This window comes from Babylonia areolata, chromosome 6 (genome assembly GCF_041734735.1).
Source record: "Babylonia areolata isolate BAREFJ2019XMU chromosome 6, ASM4173473v1, whole genome shotgun sequence".
Taxonomy (NCBI): Eukaryota; Metazoa; Mollusca; class Gastropoda; order Neogastropoda; family Buccinidae; genus Babylonia; species Babylonia areolata.
The window spans coordinates 13,176,257-13,200,170 of NC_134881.1; the positions used below are offsets into that span (position 1 = coordinate 13,176,257).

General features: G+C 43.1%; 1 protein-coding gene across 3 annotated transcripts in view; it reads left to right on the forward strand.

Moving 5' to 3' along the window:
• Positions 1 to 23,914, forward strand: part of LOC143282752 (uncharacterized) — a 330,537-nt gene that overhangs the window by 202,267 nt on the left and 104,356 nt on the right. For 2 of the 3 annotated variants that reach the window (XM_076588501.1, XM_076588502.1), the window contains exons 7-13: positions 29 to 1,530; positions 2,296 to 3,719; positions 4,828 to 5,014; positions 5,688 to 7,314; positions 12,139 to 12,197; positions 14,566 to 14,589; positions 17,320 to 17,394. In XM_076588501.1, coding sequence (XP_076444616.1) covers positions 29 to 1,530; positions 2,296 to 3,719; positions 4,828 to 5,014; positions 5,688 to 7,314; positions 12,139 to 12,197; positions 14,566 to 14,589; positions 17,320 to 17,394 — 4,898 coding nt within the window. The remainder of the gene's footprint in view (positions 1 to 28; positions 1,531 to 2,295; positions 3,720 to 4,827; positions 5,015 to 5,687; positions 7,315 to 12,138; positions 12,198 to 14,565; positions 14,590 to 17,319; positions 17,395 to 23,914) is intronic. The other variant, XM_076588503.1, reaches the window with a different exon arrangement.

Sequence of the window (23,914 nt, forward strand, 5' to 3'; positions counted from 1 at the left end):
ATGTGTGTGTGCATGTACATTGTTACAGGATCCACTGTAGGTGGGACCAAAGCAGCCTCGGTTAGCAACAACAACAACACAAACAACAGTGGATCACAGCAGGCTGGCACATCCCCAACTGCCCCAGCCTCGGGTATCCCCACACCGTTGGGGCGGGGTCGACCAGGACCAGGGGGAGGCGACAAGCAGTCCAACCGAACCAGCGCCAGCTCCACCTCCTCCACCTCCTCCTCAAGGAGCTCCTCCTCCAAACCCTCCACCTCCTCCTCCTCCTCGTCCTCCAGCAATAAAAACTCTATGTTGGACAAATTCAAATTCTTCAACAAGGATAAGGATAAGAAGGGGGCTTCCAAAGGAGCCTCAAAGTCCAGTGGCGGTGCTGGGGGCGGCGGCAGCAGTGATGTGAAGCCATCCTCCCCTGGTGCTCCAGGCCCGCCTGGAGAGGGCGCCACCGGTGGAGGTGGTGGTGTTTATGGCACCACACCCGCATCGCCGGCCGTGCCTCGCAGCTTCTCCTCCTCTAAGGTGGGGAAGAAGTCACTGGTTCGAGCCTTCAGCAGCAAGCAGGATGAGGGGCCGGGAATGGAGGACCCGGGGGGGAGGCTGGCCAGCCCCTCTGGCAACGTCCACCAGGTCAGCATGCTGTCCGGCCCCCGGGCCTCCTCCCCTGGTGCTTCCTCCTCCCCTGCCATGCCAGCACCGTTCTCCCCGGGCCAGACCCGCAGGCTGGCCGGCCCCCCAGGGGGCAAGGCGGAGCGTGTGGACCCCCATGCCAGCCCCAAGCCGTCGAAGAAGAACTCCAAGCTGGCCAGCTTCATCCCCGCCAAGCCGCTGACCTCCCCCTCCTCCTCAGGCAAGTCTCGCTCTGTCAATGCCGGTGCAGTGCCCCAGATGCCCAGTCCCTCCAGCCACGCGCCCCCAGCCCCCACGACACCACCCCCTCCCCTGACCTCCTCCATCCCCACCACCGGCATACCCAAGCCTCAGGGCAACAACGGCAAGTCGGGCGGCAAGTCATCATCGTCGCACAAGGACGACAGATCCCTGCGCAGCAAGGAGCACAACAAGGGGTACTACCCGGCTGTCCCCCCGGGGGTCAGCCCGACTCAGGCGCTCGCCCCAAACGCTAAAGCTGCCTTCCAACAGCTGCAACAACAACAGCAACAACAACAACAGCAGCAGCAACAACAACAACAACAACAACCTCCACCCCAGCAGCATGTGCCTCTGACTCAGCAGCAGCTGCAGCGCCATCAGCAGCACCTGCAACAGTTGCAGCTTCAGCAGCAGAAACTACAGCAGCAGCAGCAGCAGCAGAAACACTCGCGGAGTCGTCACCCGGACCAGACGCAGTCCCCGACGATGTCCACCTTCAGCCCGCCGACTCCCACGCGGCAGGATGAGCCAGGCTATGTCAACGTCAGCCAGGCCGCGGGGTCCATCACCACATCCTCCTCCCTCTCCCGCCTCCCGCCCAGCTCCAGTAGTCACAGCATCCAGGGTGGGGGGCATGCTCGGATCAATCTTCAGGTAGTGTGTGGAAGTCGTTGGTCTGTAGAGTTTGGTCGGCTTTATTGCGTCTGTGTCTTTCTTTCTGTGTGTGTGTGCGTGTGTGCATGTGTGTGTGTGTGTGTGTGTTTGTCTCTTTCTCTGTGTATCCGTTTTTATTCTTTCTTTTGATATTTTTGTTTTCATTCTTTCCTTTCTGTCCTTCTTTCCTCAATTCTTTTGCTTTTTTTGTTTCTCTTTTCTTTCCTTTTGCATTCTCTCTCCCTTCCTCTTTCAGTCTTTGTTTCTTTCTTTCTCTGCTTCAGTGTCAGTCTGTCAAAAGTATCTGCTTCTCACTCTCAGTCTGTTGGTTTGTACGTATATACAGAAGATATCTGTGTATCACTGTATGTGTCAGTCAAGTTTGCTTTATTGCTTTCAAAACTTGTTTTTCAAGAAAAAGAAATTGACATGGTTAATGAGGGATGAGGAACTGTTGCAGAGTGATAAATTGCAGTCAGATATGGACAGGAAATGGATTAATGCTGATGTCATGCCTTTTGGCACAGATACATGACACTGACCACATTTCCTGTTTGTGTGTGTGTGTGTGTGTGTTTGCATGCAGGCATGCATGTTTCCATGCATGTACATGTGCTGAACACTACGATTATGAGTGAGTGTATTTGTTTACATATTTTGGTTTGTGTGGTATTTGACATGTGTATTTTGACATGTGATTCAAAAAGACAAAGAATTCTAGCAGCTTAATACTCTTCATTTTTTTCTCTCAATGACTGTGCACAGAACATCAACGGCATCGCAGACAGCCACGGTGGCAAGCTGAAGACGCAGAGTCTGGAGCGGCAGAAGGTGAAGGAACCACGCAGGGTCAGCGAGGACCAGAGGCAGCACGGCTTCTCCGACTACAGTCTGGCTGCCCCCTTACACCCGCACTATGTTCCCGTCAACATTCCTCTGCAGGCCAGGGATGGCAAGGAGTCCCAAGGGGGGCCTGAACTGGGAGAGAAGACTCAGAAGGAGATGGTCGCGGTCAGTCCCATCAGCAGCCCCAGTGCCGCTTCCCAGCAGGCCGTGTCACCTAGCTCTTCTGCTGCCGTCAATGTCGTCAAACCCACCTCACATACAAAGGCCACGAAAACGGACAGCAACACACAGACCAATCTCTCTGTGCTCAAAAAGTCTTCCACACACAAAGCCCCTGATGGGTCAGCTGTGCAGAAACTGCAGACGGCCAATGGACGCTGCAGCCCCAAGCTGGACCAGGACGCAGAGCGAGGCAGCCCCAAGCTGCACCGTCGAGGTGAGCGGATCAGCCCCAAAGGCGACAGCAGGTCCAGCCCCAAACGTGCCCAGGAGATGTTGATGTCAGCTGGGGAGTGCGAGCAGCTGCCTCCCAACAACAGGGCGTCCCCTGCTTCCCAGAGAGAGAACCAGGGCAGTCCGGTGAGGCCACTGGCCAGCAACTTCAGCAGTGCGGCCGCCCAGGCCAGGCACATGGCCTCTCCCACCACCACCAACTCCCCCAGACTGGGCGTCAAGATGCTGAACTCCCACCACGGGAAGCCAGCCAACAACGTGGCCATTGTGCAGCCCCACCACGGGGAGAAGATAGAAACCACCTTCGACACGGAGGTGCGGACTGAAACGAGGCAGCCGTCAAGCAAAGAGACGACGTTCGCCGGTAACGAGGAAAAGACCACGTTTGTGGATGACACGGGTGAGGCCATGGACATCAAACCGATGCAGCCCATCATGCGGGCTTTACCCTACGGGTACTTCCGCGGGTACACGGGGTACGCGGGTCTGTCCAACACGCGCAACTTTCACATTCCAGGGATCTCAGTACCTCCGGCTTCTGTCTACCCTGCCAGGGCGCAGAGCCAGGGGTGCGGGGTCAACCGGGCTGTGATGGACACAGGCAAATTCCACTCAGGACAAATGATCCAGCGTGCCAACTCTACAGGGGCCAGCGTCAGCAACGACACTGACTACAGCTCTGACATGGACACCTATGACTACGTTTCAGGCTACATGTCGGACGGGGACATTTTGAAGAGTAACAACCGCAGTGACGACTGGTCCAGCGGTTACCTCAGTGAAGGAGGGGCATCCTTGTACGCCCGTCGACTTCAGCAGCGCTTCAGAGAGGGGATGCAGGCCGTGAAGGAATGCATGCAGAAATCATCGGGTCTGATAGACGATGACAGGTATGCTCCAGTTTGGATGAGTTTCACTGGAAAGATGGGAGTGATGACAGCCATAATGTCACAGGCACAAAGTGATTTTATTGTACCAACACAGGAAGTCGTGATGGCGTTAATTCACTACTGCATATCACACAAGATCGAAACACATTCAGTGCATGCACCACACTTGCAAAGCAGCAAGTAAATAAAGATAAAAGTGAGGAGGGATAGGTAGAGGGAAGGACTTAGATGATAATTATATAATTATTTACACAAAATCAGATGAATACTTTTAACATATCATGCACACAAAATACATGAAGATTCACATGAATGTTTCTGCATAAGTTTTTGTCAAAGCTTAGATTATAACACAACCTTCTCAATGAACTGTACCTCTCTCTCTCTCTCTCTCCCTCCCTCTCTCTTCCCCCCTTAATCACACACACACGCACACACACGTGCACATACAAATGGATCTTTGTATACAAACTTCATTAAATATGATATATTGAAAATACTTCAAAGGATCAGAAAGAACTTTGTTCAGTATGGTATTGGATGGAGTTCAGAATTATTTCTGTTAAGAACTGACCATGTGTGTCTGAGAAGCAAGGTTTTTGATTAGATCTTAAAAACTGGAGGGGACCAAAGTTTTCAATATTCACATCCTTTTGAAAAATTTCTGATGGGTCTGATTCAAATCACTTCCACCCACCTAGTCAGGATGTCAATCAACCAATCATTCAACCAATATGCTGATGAGCCAGTCCGTCAATCTAACTGCTCAGTGTTTGTTAAAACATTAGTGTTGGCACGCGTGTGAATGTGTGTATGTATGTGCATGTGTGTGAAAAGTGTGCACACATGTATGCATGTGTGTGTGGGGGTGGGGGGGAGAGCTATCCTGACTCCTGTTCTGTCTTAAATAAGAACATTTTAAGTGTTGTATACTCTTGCATATCAGTCAATAACTGTACAGTGTCCCAAGTCTAACATCCACAACACAATGTCAAACCTTAGCAGTCACTGCGACACATTAAGAAACCATCCATCGGTATTCTGACACACTTTGCGGTTTTTATTTCATTTCATTTTTCTTGGTTTTCTTTGTTTATTTGTTTTCCAGCTTCGATGACAGCAGCTCGGTCAGCAGCGGCGACATCAGCGACACAATTGCGGAGATCAGCACGGACGAGAACCTGACAGGGTCATCCCAGGGGGCTCTGTCTGACAGCCAGGTGTACAGCAGCTTGAAGCGGATGCCTGCTGAGATTCACAGGGGATTCATGCACCATGGGCAGCCTCTTCAGGAGGTAGGAGGGATTAAAATAGGTATTATTTCAGATTCCATGTGCCTTTTCAGGAGGTAGTGGGGTTAAAACAGATATTATTTCAGATTTCGTGTGTCTCTTCAGGAGGTAGGGGGATTAAAACAGATATTATTTTTGATTCCGTGTGCCTCTTCAGGAGGTACGGGGGTTAAAACATTTCAGATTTCGTGTGGGCTAGACAGACCTGGAAGAATCTGGTGAACAGCTCTTCAGTGTGTGGCTCCCCAGTGACTCCACAGAATTTAGAGGGAAGAAGAAGGAAAAGAAAGAAGGATAAGAAGTGGGCAGGAATGTTACATTCTGCTTGTCCTCTTTACTCTTGTTTGTGTATTAGATAAAATCAAATCAGTTTGAACATGGTCATGGGTGCAGCATAAAAAATAGTATAAAAGTGGCAGGAAAAGCAGACTGTTACAGTGTTAGTGTTGGTTGACCTTTTGTTTTTGTTGTTGGTTATGTCACTTTGTGTATTTTGTGTGGTGTGAGTGTGTATGTGTGTGTGTGTGAAGGAAAGAAGTTTTTGTCTTGCTTTAGTTTTTGATGGGGTGAGAGAAGGTGGCCAAACAGTTAAGTCAAAGAAATTGTAGTTATCACCACTGTTCACATTGTATCTGCTGCCTCAGTCCCACCATGTTGCCTTTCACTGTGTCCTCAGGGAGGCACGGGCAAGAGGACGCCCAACCTAGGCACCAGCGCCTTCATGGGCTCCGACTACTACAGCGACTCAGGCTTTGGGGGCACGCCCTCTGGGTGGAGGAAGTACTCCCTGCCCCAGCACAGCAACAAGCTGCTGAGCAGCGACCCCAGCGACTACGGCTACCCCTATTCCCTGGGTGCCTGGACCACCCGCAGTGACCAGCAGGAGTACAGCGTCTACCGCAAACTGTCCACGGCCAGCCACCCGGAGTTCTCCCCGCAGGGGGACAGCGGCTACGGGGACAGCGAGCGGACGTTCTTGCGCGGAGGGGAGCACGCCTCCTCCCCAAGCCCTGGCACGAAGCGGGACAGCGAGACCAACACAGATCAGTCCCACCTGATGGACGCCAGCCTCAGGCAGAGACACGCGGCCCGGGCGGGGAACGTGCAGAACGGAACCCCGCCCAGTCAGGGGGGAGGGTCCATGTTTGGGTACCGCCGGCCCCTCAGCAACACCAGCGCTCCCTCCACCATGTCCAGTGGGAAGAGCTCGGGGGGGTCCCTCAAGGGCTCTCCTGTGGTGGGGTCCCGCCTGGCCCGACACGGCATGGAAGGTGTGTCCCAGATGGTGAGGTCAGGCAGTGACTCTGTGGCTCACATGCCCACAGGGATCCCCCGGCCAGCCAGCGCCTCCTCTGCCCGCTCCTGCCACTCAGACATGGGGGCTGAGGGCTACAGGAGCTCCACCCTGGAGAGGAAGCAGCACACGGGGCTAACACCCAGCAAGTCCACAGGGGCCGCTGCTCAGAGTGATTTCCAGTCCAACTCTCTGGGCCGACGGCGCTTGTTCAGCAGTAAAGGCAGTCTGAATAAGTCAGGCGAAAACGGAAGTGTAGGAGATGGCTCTGTCTTCACCAACCCTCATGCCACGTACACCAAAGACAGTGCCACAGCTGCCCGCAACCTCAGTCATTACGTCAACCTGCAAGAACTCCACAGCAGGCAGCACAGCAACTACGTTCCCTTGGAGTTCCCAAGCCAGCGTCATTCAGGAGGAAGTGCCACTGGAGTATCCATGGGGCCTAGCCTATGGCATCGCAACTCCCAGTCCAACATTCCAGCCCCGGCGCCCCCTGGCCAGGAATCGGAGAGTATGGATGTTTGTGTTGTGTCTGCCTCTTCCCCTGTCCACCATCAGATCGAACAGGCTCAGGCACTGTCAAGCCTGGGCGCTCGCATTCTGCAGCATCATCGGGAAGTCTATGCAGCCATGTCAGCAGCAGCCCAACCTTCCCCTTGCCCTTCCCCTACCCTGGCCCTCCACCCTTCTGCCCTGCACAGGTCCAACAGTGCAAGGTCTGAAAAGTCCTGCTCCAGCGCCAGCAGCAGGGAGCCCAGCCTGTCGAAAGACATGCGTTCAGAGTCTGTCTCTGATGCCTGTGACTCCCCAGATAGAGCCCTCCCTCCTGCCGCGTCCCCATGTCCCAGTAACTCCTCCTCCCAAGGGTCCCGCTTCAACTACCCCCTCAGCTTGCCCCCAAACCTGGCTCTGGGAGAGGGCCCTGGCTCTGAGGCCATGGGCTGGTCCGGCACTCAGATGGGCGGCGTACCCATGGGGGGGCACAGCAGGGAGGATGAAGGGAGTCGTAAGTGCTGGGTCTTGCCTTGCGACTGCGGTGTGGCTTTAATAGGGCTAACACGATTGAAGTGGTAGCTGTTGGTCTGGTGCTATGTCGGACTAACCAGTCATCCTGTGGCAGGTGACATGTCCATCAGGTCTCCTTCCCGTCCTAGCATGACAGACACCGCCAGCTGTCCCTGCATTTGTAGTTTGAAAGGAAACGAAAAAAGTTTTGGGTCGGTTTAGTTGATGGCGACATTCTTAACAGCATGGTAGATTCTAATGAGAAAGGATTAATGATATATCACTAGTTTGATTTTTTTAGGTTTTGTTGGCTGTGTGGTATTGATATTAACGGCATGATGTTTTATTGCAAAGGAACTGATCACAAGAAACTCAAATCTCTTTTTTTTTTTTAAAATAAAATAGAATAGAATAAAAAGCAAACCTGTTATGAACCTGTTATATTTATTGTCCTTTAAAACTGGAATATATATTATGTATATGGGGGGAAGGGGGGGGGGAGCATGGACAGTATATTGTGGTAAGCTTTCTCAGGGGAGATCTGTTTAAATTTTACACACAGAGATCTATTGTGTGTATTGTGTACAATGCAGTGTATTACAGTACAATACATACAGTATAATGCAATACAATACGGTACAATAAGAAGCAATACAATACAATACAATACAAGAAATGAAATTATTATTATTATGAGCATGTACGCCTGATCTTGAAAATGAGCCCTAGGTGTTTACAAATACAACACATGTAAATATCGAAAAGGAAGAAACTGACCAAAAGATACTAAACATTATCAAAATTAGGGTATGTAAGGATGAATGAGATCAGAAAAATACTGTGGACCAGAAGCCTCAATAGACTTGAAACAAAGAGAGACGACCTTGTAAGTAATTCTCTCTTGTGCTGGGAGCCAGTGTAAAGCATAAAGGAGAGGAGAGACCTGATCAAATTTAGAGGAACGAAAGACAATGAAATGCTATCCAGTGAAACACAACTTAACACACTCTGTGTGTGTGTGTGTGTGTGTGTGTATCAATGTATGTGTCACTGTGTGTTTGTTCATATACATGTGTGTGTGTGTGTTCCTCAGCTTACAGCAGTTCAGTTCACTGTCTTTTACAGTTAATGTTCATGGTCCTCTGGAACCTGTGAGCACAATAAACAACAAAAGATATTCCCTGATTGAGATGAAAATAATACAATCTACTAAACCCAGTAAAAAAAAAAAATTTTTAATCAAAAATCTGTAGTATTAAATATATATTAAAAATTCTACAGTATGACATTTGCATACATGTCAAAAGCACAACACTATAATTGTGTAAAGTTTAATAGACATATAAATAGAAAAGAGAATAAATTAACCAATAAAAGGGAGAAGAAAAATCTAACATGTGTAAAAGAATGAATGCGTAAAAGCAGTATCATCTAAGGTATGATATTCAAAAGAGTAAATGAATGAAAAGAAGAAAAATATACTGTGAAATATCAAAAGAATAAACAAGAGAAAAAAAAAACCGCTACTGTATGATATTAAAAAGAATAATAAGATGAATGAATAAATAAAAAGAACAAAAAAAGAAGTATTGTATCAAGCTGAGTGTTGCATCTTAGACTGCACAAAGACCAGATGGTGCTGCAGAAAGGTGTCCAGGCTTGACATTGACTGGCCACGTTGCCATGTCGACTGGCCATGTTATCATGTTTCATTCTGGCCCTGTTGGGCCTCTAGAGGGGTAGGAGGGAACGGGTGGGGTCGGAGAGGGGTGGGGGAGTGGGGATGGGGTTATTGATTGGATTGCTGTTCCTCTTCTGGGCATGCTGGCCCGTAAGTTCTTTAATTTCTTTGCTGGGTCTGAGTGCTTCTTGATCTTTCAGAGTTAGAAAACTTTTCAAAGTGCTGTTTTGGACACATGTATCTATTTCTGTCTGGGGATTTTTTTCTGCTTCTCTGTCTTGTCTCAGCCCCCACCCTCCAATCCCCCTCCCCTGCACCCTACCTCCCCTCTCTCTCTCTCTTTCTCCCAACACTCTCTCTTTCCTTTTCCTGTCTTTTCTGTTATCCTCTGTGTTTTTCATGTGGTTGACAGGACTAAATGAGTAACATGAAGATGATGAAGTTAGATGCATGTCAGCAGTCATGATTCAAAACCAAAACCTGAAGTAAGACTTTATTTGCCATCATTTTATAGAGTTGCATCGTTTTCAGTGAGGCATGTCTTACCATATTGATGCATTGCATGTGTATGCTGTATGGTATGTAAATAATTGTGATAGGATTATTAATCTGTAAATTACATAAAAAGGTTGATTATGCAACTGATAGTTTGTAAAAATATGATATATTTTAGAATGTTGGTGGAACGATGCTTGTTCAATGTTTGATATGATCTTCGTTTCATAGAATCTTTTTTATCAGACAATGTGTTAACTTATCATAATCTTTCCTTTCTGCTTATCTTTCTTTTTTTTATTATTAATTTCATGAACTCACAGTTTAATCTTTAGTGTAGTCTTTGAACTAATGCATGCTTTCTGTTTTGGTTGTCAACATTTTTTTTTTCCCTTTAAACAAGAACATGTGATCGGTGGCTTTCTTATTCAAACGAAATTACACGTTTCATCTTATGCATGGCGGTACACCTATTTTCTTTCCCAGGTCTTCCCAAGTCTTCCACTATGGGGGACTATGCCTATTTCAGTGACTATGCCTATCTGTCCTCTGGTGAGTCTGTCTCCGATGGATGGGGAATTGGTTCTAATTCTTTTGGTCACCTTTCCCCCCTATTTTATATGTTTTCAGTTCATAATGCATTTAGGGTTGTTACAGTTTTGTTATGATTTTTTTTTTTCAGTGGGTATAATGTATTTTTGGTTATAACGTCATTTTCAGTCATTAATACTTTATTTGTTTATTTTGTTTTATTTATTTATTTATTTTTGTTTCAGCCTGTACGATGTGCATATACCAAACCACCAGCACGCATGCTCGGTTCTCTTGTTTTTGTAAGCATGATCTGTTCTTGTTTTTGTTCAGTTTGATTGTATTTTGTTTTATATCATCCCTTCATTCCTTTTTTTCATGTTGAATTTGTTTACTTCTTGTTTTATTTTATCCGTTCTTTATTATTTTGATTTACTTCACTTTTGTCTTCTTTTGTTTTATGTTACACTATATTTGTTTCAATTTATTTTACATTGTTTTATTATAATATGTTTTTATTTTCTTGAAGTCTTGTTTGCGTGTGTGAGCTGCCTGTGGTAAACTCTCTTTGGATGATTATTTAAAGCTTCTTTGGTTGGAAATTGAATTTTAAATGTGAATGTTGGGAACGTTTCTTTAAAAGTTGAGTTTTTCCCTCTCCCCTCACACTTTGTCAGTTGTTTGTTGCATAAAGTCATGAATGTGCTTGACGGTCAATGATTGTTTGTCACACCTAAGAGCAAGTTTCTCCTTGTGTGCTACCCTTGCTATCAACATCCATGGAGCATGCTTTAATTGACAAAACTGATGCACTGTGACAAAATTGCATTGTTTGGCAAATAAATAGAATAGTTCTGGCCACTTGTGTTCAAAGAAGTACAGATAAGTATTGTATTTTCTAATTTTATGTTGACTTTGTAATTGATTAGTACCTCAACAGTCAAATATATAAATCATTTCTTCTTACTCCCAGTCCACAAAAATGTACATTATGTGATGCAAAAACTAGGGTTAGATAAAAAGATTTAAAAAATCTTTTTTGCTGTTGCTTTTTGTTTTGTTTTTTGTTTAGTGTTTTTGCTGCCTCATTTTTCATGCCCCGTCCTGCCCATGACATTAGATGTACTCTCACACTGCCCGTCCCATTCCATACCCACCCTCACACCCCCACCCCCACACACACTGCACATTTATAAGTGTGCGTGTATGCACACACATGCGCAAATATGTTCATATCTGTGTATTTGTGCATGTTGTGTTTACAAGAACAACAGCAACAACAAATCTCTTTCTGTTTTTGAGCACTTCTTGACAAATTTAAAACAAACAAAAAAAAATCACTATTTCACTTTGTGCTTCAGTCTTCTTCATGCACAAGTACATTTGATTGCAATGGATAATGAGATTGTTCTGTTCACTTTTATGGTTGGTTTGGTGTTGTTGTTTATATTGTTTTTGTTTGTTTGTTTGTTGCTTAAGCAGTAATGCTAGTCCTTTCTTCTTCTTCTTCCTTCTCTTTTTTGTTCTCTTATAGATATCGTAATTGTGCCATAGATACACTTCATGTTGCAGAGTGCAATATTTCCAGTGTTTTTTCTTTCTGTTTGTCTCATTTTGCAAGTCTGGATTTGGGTCAGTTTGTGTTGCTGTTTCTTGTACATATATATACTCTCTGAAAACAGTCTCATCCTTTTTCCTTGCACTCTATCCTTTCTCTGGCTCTCTTTTCATGGACACTTCTTTTCTTTTGTATTCTCTTTGTCCATTTTTGTGTTAATTGTGTTCAAGTTATTCTTCATTGTTTTCTCAGTGTCAAACTTGTAGATGGTCATCACAAAGAAACATGTAAAATGTATGTGTGTGTGTTTATGCATTATGTGCTTGTGTGCATTGGTATGCAAAATGTGCACAGTGTTCCTGTTTTGCATTTGTGCATGATTATGTGCATTGATTTATTTTAATAGTGCAGGATGAGTTTGGGGTTTTTTTTCCCCCCAATACTTAAATCTCTTCTGCTTTACTGGGAATTTGTTTTTTGTGTTATGATAATGGTAATGCATATGATCATTATAATTCATGTGTGTGTTTTTTGTTTGTTTTTTTTCCCTTGAATTTCAGTGCATGGATCCAATTTGTCTCTGGTGTCAACTTCTTCTTCCCACTCAGTCTATTCATCGGTAAGTGCAAAATTATACTGATGATCAGTCAACAATAAATAGTGGTAAGTCCATGTACAAGGGACACAATTTCAGGTCAGTCTTGCTCATGCTATCAATTCAGTTAGCTCACAGGTAGTTATAGTCATATACTGATGATCATATGTGAGTTTACTATTAAATTAATGTTTTTCAAAGTTTTAGTTTCCAGTCCAGTGTGAAGTATTTGCTGGAACAAAATATTTTTTTTCATAAAAGTGTTGAGACCTGAAGTAACTGAACACAAAAATTGGATGGTCTGTGGAATTCATAGAAGTATCAGAAGCATATCTGGTGTTTCAAAGATGTCTTTAATGATAGTATTACACATTTATTAGGTGTGGGAATGGGTTTGTTTGTTTTGTTTTCTTTAAATTCACTGGCGTTGTAAGTAAAGTATTTAAGTGCTTATTAAATTATTGCTTAGGCTTTAAAAAACAAAATTAAAAGTAATAATTGTAGCATGCATAGTTCATATTGTTTTGAATATTCAAGTGCAAACAACATGAAAAAACTAAGTTCAATAAAGAAAGAAAAAAATCACTGTCAATGTAAAGCATGCTTAGATTTTTACTTTAGGTTGCTATAAAACTTCTGCTAAACTGAATGTGTACTATCATTTTAATTTACAATAATGGAAACAACATTGACAATTATGTGATGAATTTTGATCTGATGTAATAATGCCAAGTTGTTTTTTTTGTTTTTCGATTTTTTCCTTAAAATATCATTATCATTATGATTATTGTTATTGTTTATTATTATTATGTATTATTATTATTACTGTTATTATTTATTCATTTTAAATTATAATTATCATCATTTTCTGAATTGATTTTTTTATTATTGCTCTGTGCCATGATCACAGAAAACATTGCCATGATTAGAATAACCTATATTTATATGTCCTTCATATCAGACAACAACAAAGCTTGCACTGTAATGATTACAAAAAATGTTGTGGTTTTTTTTTATATACTCTGATGATTCTTTATTTTATAGCTTTGAGAGACAGGGGGTGAGAAGGAGAGAGATAGAGCATAGAGAAGGAGATATAAATGATATTGTAAGGAGCTTCACACATGATATATTTTTCATATGAAAAGAAAAGCACAATATATAGAAAAATGCAAATGAAAATTACATACAAGCTTTCATATGCATGTACATACTTGTGTGCGCATGCACACTCACTCGGATCAACATTGCTGTTGGTTAGTTGATACTGTGAGTAGTTTTAAAACTGAATCATTTGTATAATTCTATACTGTATTTGAAGGCCTTACACAGGTGCATGTTTAATGTTTTTACGGTATTTGAAGCTTTGAACGAATCTGTTTTTTAGTCCACACTGTTTGAGGCTTTAAAATTGCTGCTTTTGCAATTCCATATTGTATTAAGGGCTTTAAAACTAATGCATTTTAAGTTCATACAATGAGAAGTGTTACACATTATTGAGCTAAAGCACTTTTCAGAGCAGAAGCCAGCGAGAGATATGGTGAAGGCGACCGTGTGATAATTGTGAAATCGCCTCCCTTGTTTTTTAGAGGCGCTGCCAAACAAGCAGATAACATCAAAAAATCAATGTTGGGCAGAGCTATGCACAGAGCTCACACACACACACACACACACACACACACACACACACACACACATGCACACACAACTGGAAGGGCAGAGCTGAGCACAGAGCTCTCTCTCTCTCTCTCTCTCTCTCTCTCTCTCTCTCTCTCTCTCACTCACACACACATACACAACCGCTCACACACACACATGCACATGCACATGCACACAACTACACACACATGAACACACACACAGCTGCACACACACGTGCCCGCTCACAACAAACAGAAGAAGAGAGACAGTGCAGTAGACCTGGCCCCAGATGTAAAGAGAACAACTCTGTCGATGTTGAAGATGATGATGGTATCGGTGGTGTTCATACTGGTGGTGATCATTTTGATGACGATGATCATAGCAATAATAATAATAATAGCAGTAATAATAATGATAACTGATACTGATATGTGGGCCTTGTATTTACTGAGGTCAGTGCATGTACAAAAAACATGAAAATAATTTTACTTAAAAGTCATTTATTCACTCCACCCCCCCCCCCCCCCCCATCCCTCCTGCTTCACCTACCTATTACAGGTGCACAAAAAGAATGCACTGTTGGACTCAATTGTATTGCTGTTTTGTCACAACAGATTTTAACTGTGAAAAAACAGATTGGTATATTTTTAGAATCATAATTATACACAGAAAGACATTATTTGTAAAAACAAACACAAATGAATATAGATAATTCCAATAATCTGCTTTTTTTGCTTTTTTTTCCCCCCAGGCTGAAGAAAAGCATAATGCTGAAGTGAGTATTACACAATTATTCCACTTGTGTACAAAACACCAGAAGGCTGGTTCTCTTTCTTTCTCTCTCTCTCTCTTTCTCTCTCTCCCTTGGTTCGTTTGTTCCTCTCTCTGTCCAGCTGTCTCCTGTATTTGTTTATTATAAATGTTTGTCAAATGTGAACCGGGTGAATGTTTATATGTTTGATGTACACACATGATATTGCGCTTGAATGTGTGCATGCATGTGTGTGTGTTGTGTACACACACACACGCACGCATGCACACGCACGCGCGCACACACACACACACACACACACACACACTCGTTTATGCACACACACAAGGCAATCAGTATACACTGTACAAAAATGCTGATGTCTGTATGCTTTTGCAGAGCCACATCCACTCTGACATTCTTCACAAACATAGGCATGAATTAAAGTCTCCAAAACGTGCATACTCATGTCCACTTGAGCTCACCTGAAGACTTCTACCATTATCTTACATCATCATCAAGATTTCATTTCTGCAGGATGAAGACTCTAAGAACAAAGAAAAAACAAAGAACCAACAACAATGTGATTTCTTTTCTGTAGAATGAAGACTCTAAGAACAAGCAAAAAAACAAACAACATGTGATTTCGTTTCTGCAGGATGAAGACTCTAAGAACAAAGAAAAAACAAAGAACCAACAACATGATTTCTTTTCTGCAGAATGAAGACTCAAAGAACAAGCAAAAAAAACAAACAACAACATGCGATTTCTTTTCTGCAGGATGAAGACTCTAGGAACAAGCAAAAAACAAACAACAACAAGTGTTGCTTTTCTGCAAAAATGAAGACTGTAAGAACAAACAAACAACAGCAACAAAGCATCGCTTGGAAAAAAAGAAAAGAATGCAGAATATGAAAATGATGGCAGAGAAAGCACAAGAACCAAGAGGAAACCTGTACCACTATTCCACAGAGTGACAATGAAATGACTGAAATAATTAGAATGATGACTGCTAGAGTATGAGCACCTTTCCACCTAGAAGATCAGTGGACATCCACACTCCCATTCATGAGAAAAATGAAAATTTTTAAAAAGAAAATGAATGGATTTATAGATGAATAGGCAAACAAACAAACAGACAAGCAAAAAAAGACATGACAGCAATGACAGTCTGAAAAAAAAAGAAAAGAAAAAAAAAGAAGAAAGCTCTTGGAGAAGCTCCAAAAATACCTGAGACTCGTCACAATGAAACTATCCAAAAGAACAGTGGAACATGATGATGAATGTGGCCAGCCCCTGTGAGGGGAGATAAGCAAGCAGGCATTCAGCACCTTGCCAGTGAACAGTCAAAATGAAGGATTGCCGCAGTTATTGCTCTTGTAAAGCGAACTGTTGGTCTTTTTGTTGCTCTGTCGGTGCATGCTCGCATAGTTTCAGACAGCCACACAGTTCTCTGTCTCTGTTTGTCTACCTGCGTGCCTGCTTGTCTCTTTGCCTCTCTCTCTCTCTCTATCATTGATATGCTATGCTTATATGCCTACACACACACACACACACACACACACACACACACACATACATGCTCGCACGTGTGCACACACACACACATACACACATACAGATACATGCTCGCACGTGCGCACACACACACACACACACACACACACACGCACAGAGTTTCAGCACATTAGCGCAGGCATGTACATGTGTACACACACACACACACACACACACACACACACACAGTTTCAGCACATTAGTGCAAGCATGCACATGTGTACACATACACACACACACACACACACACACACACAGAGTTCCAGCACATTAGCTCAAGCATGGACATGTGCACACACACACACACACACACACACACACACACACACACACACACACAGACAGAGTTTCAGCACATTAGTGCAAGCATGCACATTTGCACACGCGCACACACACACACACACACACACACACACACACACAGAGTTCCAGCACATCAGCCCAAGCACGAACATGTGTATATATACACACACAAAACACTCAATAACACTCGCTTCATCTTTGTGAATGCTGCATTCTTTCTTTGATACACCCCACAAACACAAAAATGAAAACATGCCACAAGAAAGACACAAAAATAATTACATAAAAGAAAGAAAGAGAGAAAAAGTGTGTGTGTGATGAAGTGTTGCCTGCATCTGTTCAGGGGAGACAAGCAGGTATTTTTTCTGCCTTTCAGGATGGCATTGAAAATGAAAGATGTGCTCCAGTTGTTGCTCTTAGACCAGTCACAGTGGTGTTCCCTGTGTTCTTCCTTCGTGACTGTTTTTGTCACATGCACACGCACGCACACACATGCTGGTATATGCACACACACACACACACACACACACACACACACACACTAATTCGCACATACAAACCCCATCCAAAACACACATACACATGCATCCACTCTTACAAACACACACTCATGTACAATTACACACACACGCACGCACGCACACACACACGCACGCACGCACATGCATGAACATTTCATAAAAGCACACCGACACTTTCCCTCTCTCCCTCTCTCTCTCTTCTGTCTGTCTCATTCTCTCTCTCTCGCATTTAATATCACATATGCCATTCTGTCTCTCATATTTAACCATCACATGATATGTGAAATTATATTAAATGCAAGTACATAATATTGCCAGACACCTACATGTACGCTGACTCAATGCATGTGCACACACCCACCATTATTTCCAGGTGCGAAAACTGAAGCGTGACCTTGAGGCTGCCCAAGTCAAAGTTCAGTCCCTGACCTCACAGCTCAGCACCAACGTAAGTACTGCTGCCTGTTGCGCGCATGTGTGTGTTTGTGTGTGTGTGTGTGATTCCTACGTCAGTTGTGGACATGTTTCAATGTTGTTGCTGTTGTATTGCATTTCATCTTTTGGTCCAACCTTTGTTATGTTTTGGTGTGCCTTCAGACTTTGCTGTAGGTTGAATAATGAGCCTGTGGATGCACACATAATTTCCAGGTGGATGAATAAAGGTGTGTTTGCAAGTTCTTTTTGTCAGATTTCTCTGTGTGAAACGGTGGCTGCTTTCTCCGGTTCCACAGTGCAGGGCCGTCTATGTATATGTATTCTAAAAAAACAATTTTTGTATGCAAGTGTATTAGTTTCACTATCACAGTGAACTCAACTACAAAATTTTGCCATGGACAACCCTTTTCTTGTTGTGGGTTCTATAACATGCTTAAAGTGCATGCAGATTATGGTGGTTTATCATCTCATCGGAAAGACTAGCACCCAGACCACCACTCAAGTTCTAGTGGAGGTGGGAGGAGAAATCCCAGTCTGTATGGGAATCGAACCCATGGACACTTGCTGCTTTGTGAGGTACATAACTGCTAGTCCACCGCTCCATTGTTGCGTTGGATTCACTGGGGTTTGCGGATCTGAACTTCTCTCCTGTACTTGCTAGAATGTTGACATTTCCTTTGTTGTTGTTATGTTCGTGTGATGTTGTTGTTCAGGTTGTTCGTCCTTAGTTCTGTGGTTTACTGTCACTGTGGGTTGGTTGGTTGGTTGGTTGGTTGGTTGTCCTCCTTTGATGTTTCCATAGAAAACTGTCACTGTTGGGAAGGGTACATGTGTGTGCGTATGTGTGTGCACATTGTGTGTGTGTGTGTGTTCATGTATGTGTGTGACCGTGTGCGAGTGTGTGTTACTGAGAGCAAGGTTAGACCAATCATTGGAGAGAAAGGGAAATTTTCTTTTTTTGTTTGTTTGTTTGTTTGTTTTTTTTGTTGTCATTTTTTTATTCCCCATTATCAACTCCTGGGTCTCCACTCTTCTTCAGTGCACATCTATGCCTGCCATAGTTTATGGACACACACACACATGCGCACACACAGTGTGAAAACAGAAGCTCTCTGTGCCTCATACATGCACACACTCACTCATGAACTCCCCCTCCCCCACCCAGCCCCCGCCCATTCCCCCCCCCCACCCCACCCCCACAAACACACCCTGTCCCTCCACTTCACCCCTTCATACACACATCAAATTGTCAACAGCAGACATATTATTTTGAATAACGAAACATTCAGATTAAAAAAGAAAAAAAAACAACCACAACAACAAAAACTGACAAGGTTTAAAAGAGAGGCTGTTACCTCAAACAAGCAGTGCATGTACTGGGTGCAATTCTGCATTCCACAGATAAGACGACTCATGAGTTCACTGTGAACCAGAGAAATGGATACAGACAAACAGACAGACGGGCATCACAACAAGGTTCCATTTCTGTTCATCCCTGTGTCACTTCCACACTTCAAGAGTAAACAGTTCCTTGTAAAACTTGGAAATGTTTTAGACCTAAAAACCACTTGTCCGTTAACTAAAAAACTGATTGGAGAAGGTGTTATATATATATATATGTGTATGTATGTATGTGTATACACACACACACACACACACACACACACACACACACACACACACACCACTCTCCGCTCATGCGTCTCTGAGCATCTTTTGGGGAATGAATCTAAAGCCGTGTTGACATAAAAATGATAAATACAGAGTGCTTTGGGAGGTTACCCGAGTACATCAAGAAGTTCATCAGGGTTTTCACTTGGCAGGCGGCCTTGCTGAATACTGTCAAGTGCTCATCATACTGCACCTCTTTGCCAAGATGGCATCAAGAGAAGATTGTCATAAAGATGGGTCTTTGAAAAATCCAAAATCTTAACTTTATCTACCCAGGAGTGTAGAGGAATCTGATGTAGAATTCAGGGATTCTGTGTGAGGACAGCCTGAGACTGAGAGGAGTGCTGAAGATCTGATTATTGGGCAGATGCTGATGATTCTGATATTGATTGATGGCCCTACAACAGAGACTGATCTACAGTACACATGCTTTAATCATGAAGAGATAATTGTTGTTGCTCTTTTGGGGGCTGTTCATTGTATAAATGAATGCTTGGTTTTTGCAAATGCATGAGTTTAAGTGTACATGTGTGAGCTTGTGAATGGTTGTGGGATGTAGATATCCACACAAGAGACCACATGCTGGCACAGGTACACACAGACATGCGTGCACACACACACACACACACACACACACACACACTGTCTCTGTTTATGTCTCTCTACACATATATCTATCTATTTCTCTGCCGCATGCATGCTCAAAGAAGAAAGGCTGGAAGATTTTGCGTCTTGTACATCACGAAATAGGTCGTACATATATATGTGTGTGTATATATACACACACACACACACACATACGCGCGCGCGCGCGCACACACACACACACACACACACACACACACACATATATATATATAAGATATATATATGTATGTATGTATACACACACACACACACACACACACACACACATATATATATATATATATATATATATATATATATATATATATATATATATGCATGCACACAACTGTTTGCTTTCGTGTGTGTGTGTTCGTGAGCTGTTCTAAGATACCTCAGTGATGTAGTTTATCAAAGAAATGGTTACTGACTTGATTAGTCATGTTCAAGCACTTACTTGTTTGTTGTTGTTTTTCTTTGTTTTCTTTCTTTCATTTCTCCTCTTCTATCTCTTTCTTTTGGTCTGTTTTTCTCCTGTTCATTGATTTTATTTAATTTTTCTGCTGTTTTTTCCTCTGTTTTATTCTTTGTTTCTTTCTTTCTATTTGTCTTCTTATTTATTTTCCACTAACATCCTTTCTTTCATTTAGAAAGCTGACAAATGAAAATAGCCTAGATTTGCTTTTCTTTGTGTGTGCACACACGCACTCATGCACACACATGCATGCATGTATGCACACACACACCCCTCCCATCTCTCTTGCTGTTTGTCACTTATAAAAAAAAAAATTTAAAAACTTCTGGGGCCACCACTTCCATGTTTTGCCTTTTTGATTTCTCCTTAAAAATTTTTCCATATGGAGGCAGGAGGGGGCTGGGGTGTGAGGTTGCAGGCAGGGTTGGTGGACAAGAATGAATTGTTTTGTTTTGTTTTGTATGGGGTTGAGGTTTCCTGACAAGCTGTCAGGAGCAGTGTGGAAAAAATTGCAAACTGCTGCTTTGCTGATCCCAGTTCCGGGGGCTCCCTGAATTAATGTGCCCTTGGCTGTGACATTCCTGACTGGGGAGGGAGGGGAGGAGGAGGGGGGAGTGATCGGGAAGCAATTGATCTGCCCCAACAACCCCCCCAGCCAACCCCCTCCCACACACATCCCCCATCCCCTGCCCCCCAGTTCCCCCTCCCTCCCCCACCCCCTCCCCCATAACCACCTCATTTAAATGTAATGCATCCTGTCCCAACAGTGACGTGTGTGACCAGTCCTGGGGAAATTGTGGCTTCCTTATATGTCATTTTCTTCTTCTTTTGATGCATTTTTTTTTCATTGTTATTTTTGGCGGGAGGGTGTCAGAGCGGTTGTTGTGTAATTGCCCTTGTCTTTCCAAGATTTTTTTTTTCTTTTATCCCATTCTTCCCTCCCTCCTTCACACCTCTCATTCTTTCTCCTCACATATGGTGTTTGTGTGTGTGAGGAAGGGGGGGGGTGTTTGTTTGTTTCTTTGTTTTTGTTGGGTTTTGTTTTGTTGTCTGTGTGTGTGTGTGTGTGTGTATCACAATGCAGTGAAGCTTCTCACCCTTCCTTCCCAATCCTGCCCCGGCATTTTTTTTTTTTCTACTTTTTTGTCTTAACTTCTCATGCCATGAGCAGCATCAAATGAGGGATGCATGCCTGTTTCACACTTTTTCTTTTCCCTTCCCTTTCTGTTTCCACTTTTGTTGAGCATATGTGTGTGTTTTTTGCTTTTGTTTTGCTTTTTTGCTGGTTTTTTTTTTTTTTTTTTGGGGGGGGGGGGGTTGTTTTTTGTTTTGTTTCTTCCTTGTTGTAAACTTTCACTGTTTTACTTTTTTTTTTTCTTCATATTTGTCTCCATTCCCTCATTTGACTAATGTGTAAGATCATGGCATCTGACGCTTTTTGTGTGTTTGTTGTTGTTTTTTTGTACTTAGTTTCTTTTGGCACTCTTCATTTCTGTTTTTGCCTGGTCGGATTACTTGGTGAAAAGTTTGGAAGTTATTTTGCTCTGACGTTTTCTTTTCTTTTCTTTTCCTTTCCTTCACTTTCTTTCATTTATGAGTTTCATTTCTTTTGTCAGTTTTTTTTTCATTTCAAACTTGTGTTTTAAAACTTTGTATCTTTCAGCATTGTTCTTTTCAGTTTTTGTTTTGGTAGAGTGCTTGTGTTTTTTTCTTGTTTGCTTCTTTTCATTGCTATGTTGTTTTACATTGGAGTGTTGGCCTAGAGGTAACGTGTCTTCCTATGAAGTGAGAGAATCTGAGCACACTGGTTCGAATCTCATAGTCGCCAGTGTTTTCTCCCATTCCACTAGACCATGAGTGGTGGTCTGGATGCCAGTCATTTGGATGAGATGATAAACCGAGGCCCTGTGTACAGCATGCGCTTAGCGCACGTAAAAGAACCCATGGCAACAAAAGGGCTGCCCCTGCCAAAATTCTGTAGAACAATCCACTTTGATGGGAAAACAAATGAAATTGCAGGCAGGAAAAAAAAAGGGGGTGGCGCTCTCAGTGTAGAGACATGCTCGCCTGGGAAGAGAAGCCCGAGTTTCACACAGAGAAATCTGTTGTGACAGAAAAGAGTAATACAATACAGTATGATTATGTTGTTTTTGTTGATGTTTGTTTTGTTGTTTTTCTTTCTGTCTCATTGCTCTACATCTCTCTGTTTCTTTCTTCCCTTCTCTCTCTTAGTGTGCCTCCTTTCTTTCTATTTTTCTTGCATCTTTTATTTTTCTTTGCATTCTTCTTTCATTCTGTGTCTGACTGTATGTCTGTCTGTCACCAGCTCTTTCTTCCTGTTTCTCTTTTTTGTTTCTTTCTGTTAAAAATGTTTTCTTCTTCTTTATTTTTCTTTCTTCCTGTCTACCACTGTCTTTGTTTGTGAGTTGCTTGTATTTGTTTTGTTTTTTATGTTTTTTTTATACCGGGTAGTTGTTTTTCTTTTCTGACATTTCGCCATTGGTTTTTCTTCATTCTTTTTGTTGAATTTGTAAAATAAGTGTAACATATTTGGACTGAAGTGAGATTCAAGATACAACACTCAGCTACTTTATTGTCCATTAAAGAAGAAGACTGTTCAAAATGGAAATTTTTCTTCTGCATCATATGCATGGCACACATGAGAAATGATAATAATTGTAATTTATTCAGTCCATGATATGTACATAAGAACTTCATGGACTAAGAGAGATGAAGAGATTTTATTTAGCAAAAAAAAAAAAAAAAAAGAAAGAAAGAAAGAAAAAAAATCATGACAAGATTTTATTTAGAAAAAATTAAAAAAATGTTTTTTATGACATTCATTTATTCATCATTGCACACCACTGCATATTACACAAATCACACAAGAACACACCGAAAGCAATGCACACACTCCATAAACATACCACAATGACCACCAGGATAGCAGGCTTTAAAACGACCCAGTGTAATATGGATTGTGCAGTTCAGGTCCAGGGACAACAGATTTGCCCTGTCAACCATTTAGTTTCACCCCATGGTCAGTCAGCTACCAGAATGATTATTATAAATGCTTCCTTTGCAACTGACTGACAGACAGACAGGGAGGAGACGTGTAGTGACAGTGACACTGATGACAAGGCCCAGGTCCCCCAGATTCCCCCCCCGCCCCCCCCCCCCCCCGCCAGTTGACCTTTCGCTGTGATGGTGATAGCAGTTATATTGCCGTAGAGCATGTTACGGTCAAGGACAGACTGCAGTATTGTAGTCATGTCAGAGATGGGTCATATATAGGTTTGCAGGGATCGCGTTAACGCATGTTTTTCGCGTATTTGACGCATTTTGATTTTCGCTGACGCATTTTCACAGCGCTCACGCGTAACACTTACGCAAAACAACTTTTACTCCAAGCCGTATCAATGCATCTTTAGGACTGACTTGGCAGCTAGGTTTGCGATACTGAATCAGACGGTACAAGACAAAGTGTCTGTGCATGCGGAGCACTGCGAGATGCCTACATGACTCTTAACAGCTACAGCCAATTAACAGAGTACGCGCGCACACAACACTGCTTAGCTGACGAGTTTTGGAACAGAGTGGCGTCATTACAGGGCGTGACCCTGTAGCGGGAAAGTTAAGTCTTGTTTGACTGCTGAACGTTAATCGGCTAGCCTAGGCCCTACCGTTTTTTTGTTTTCCGCTGTATCTCAGTCACGGAATCGACTCAATATGATTGTCAGGGCTTGCAGTGAATTTCAGC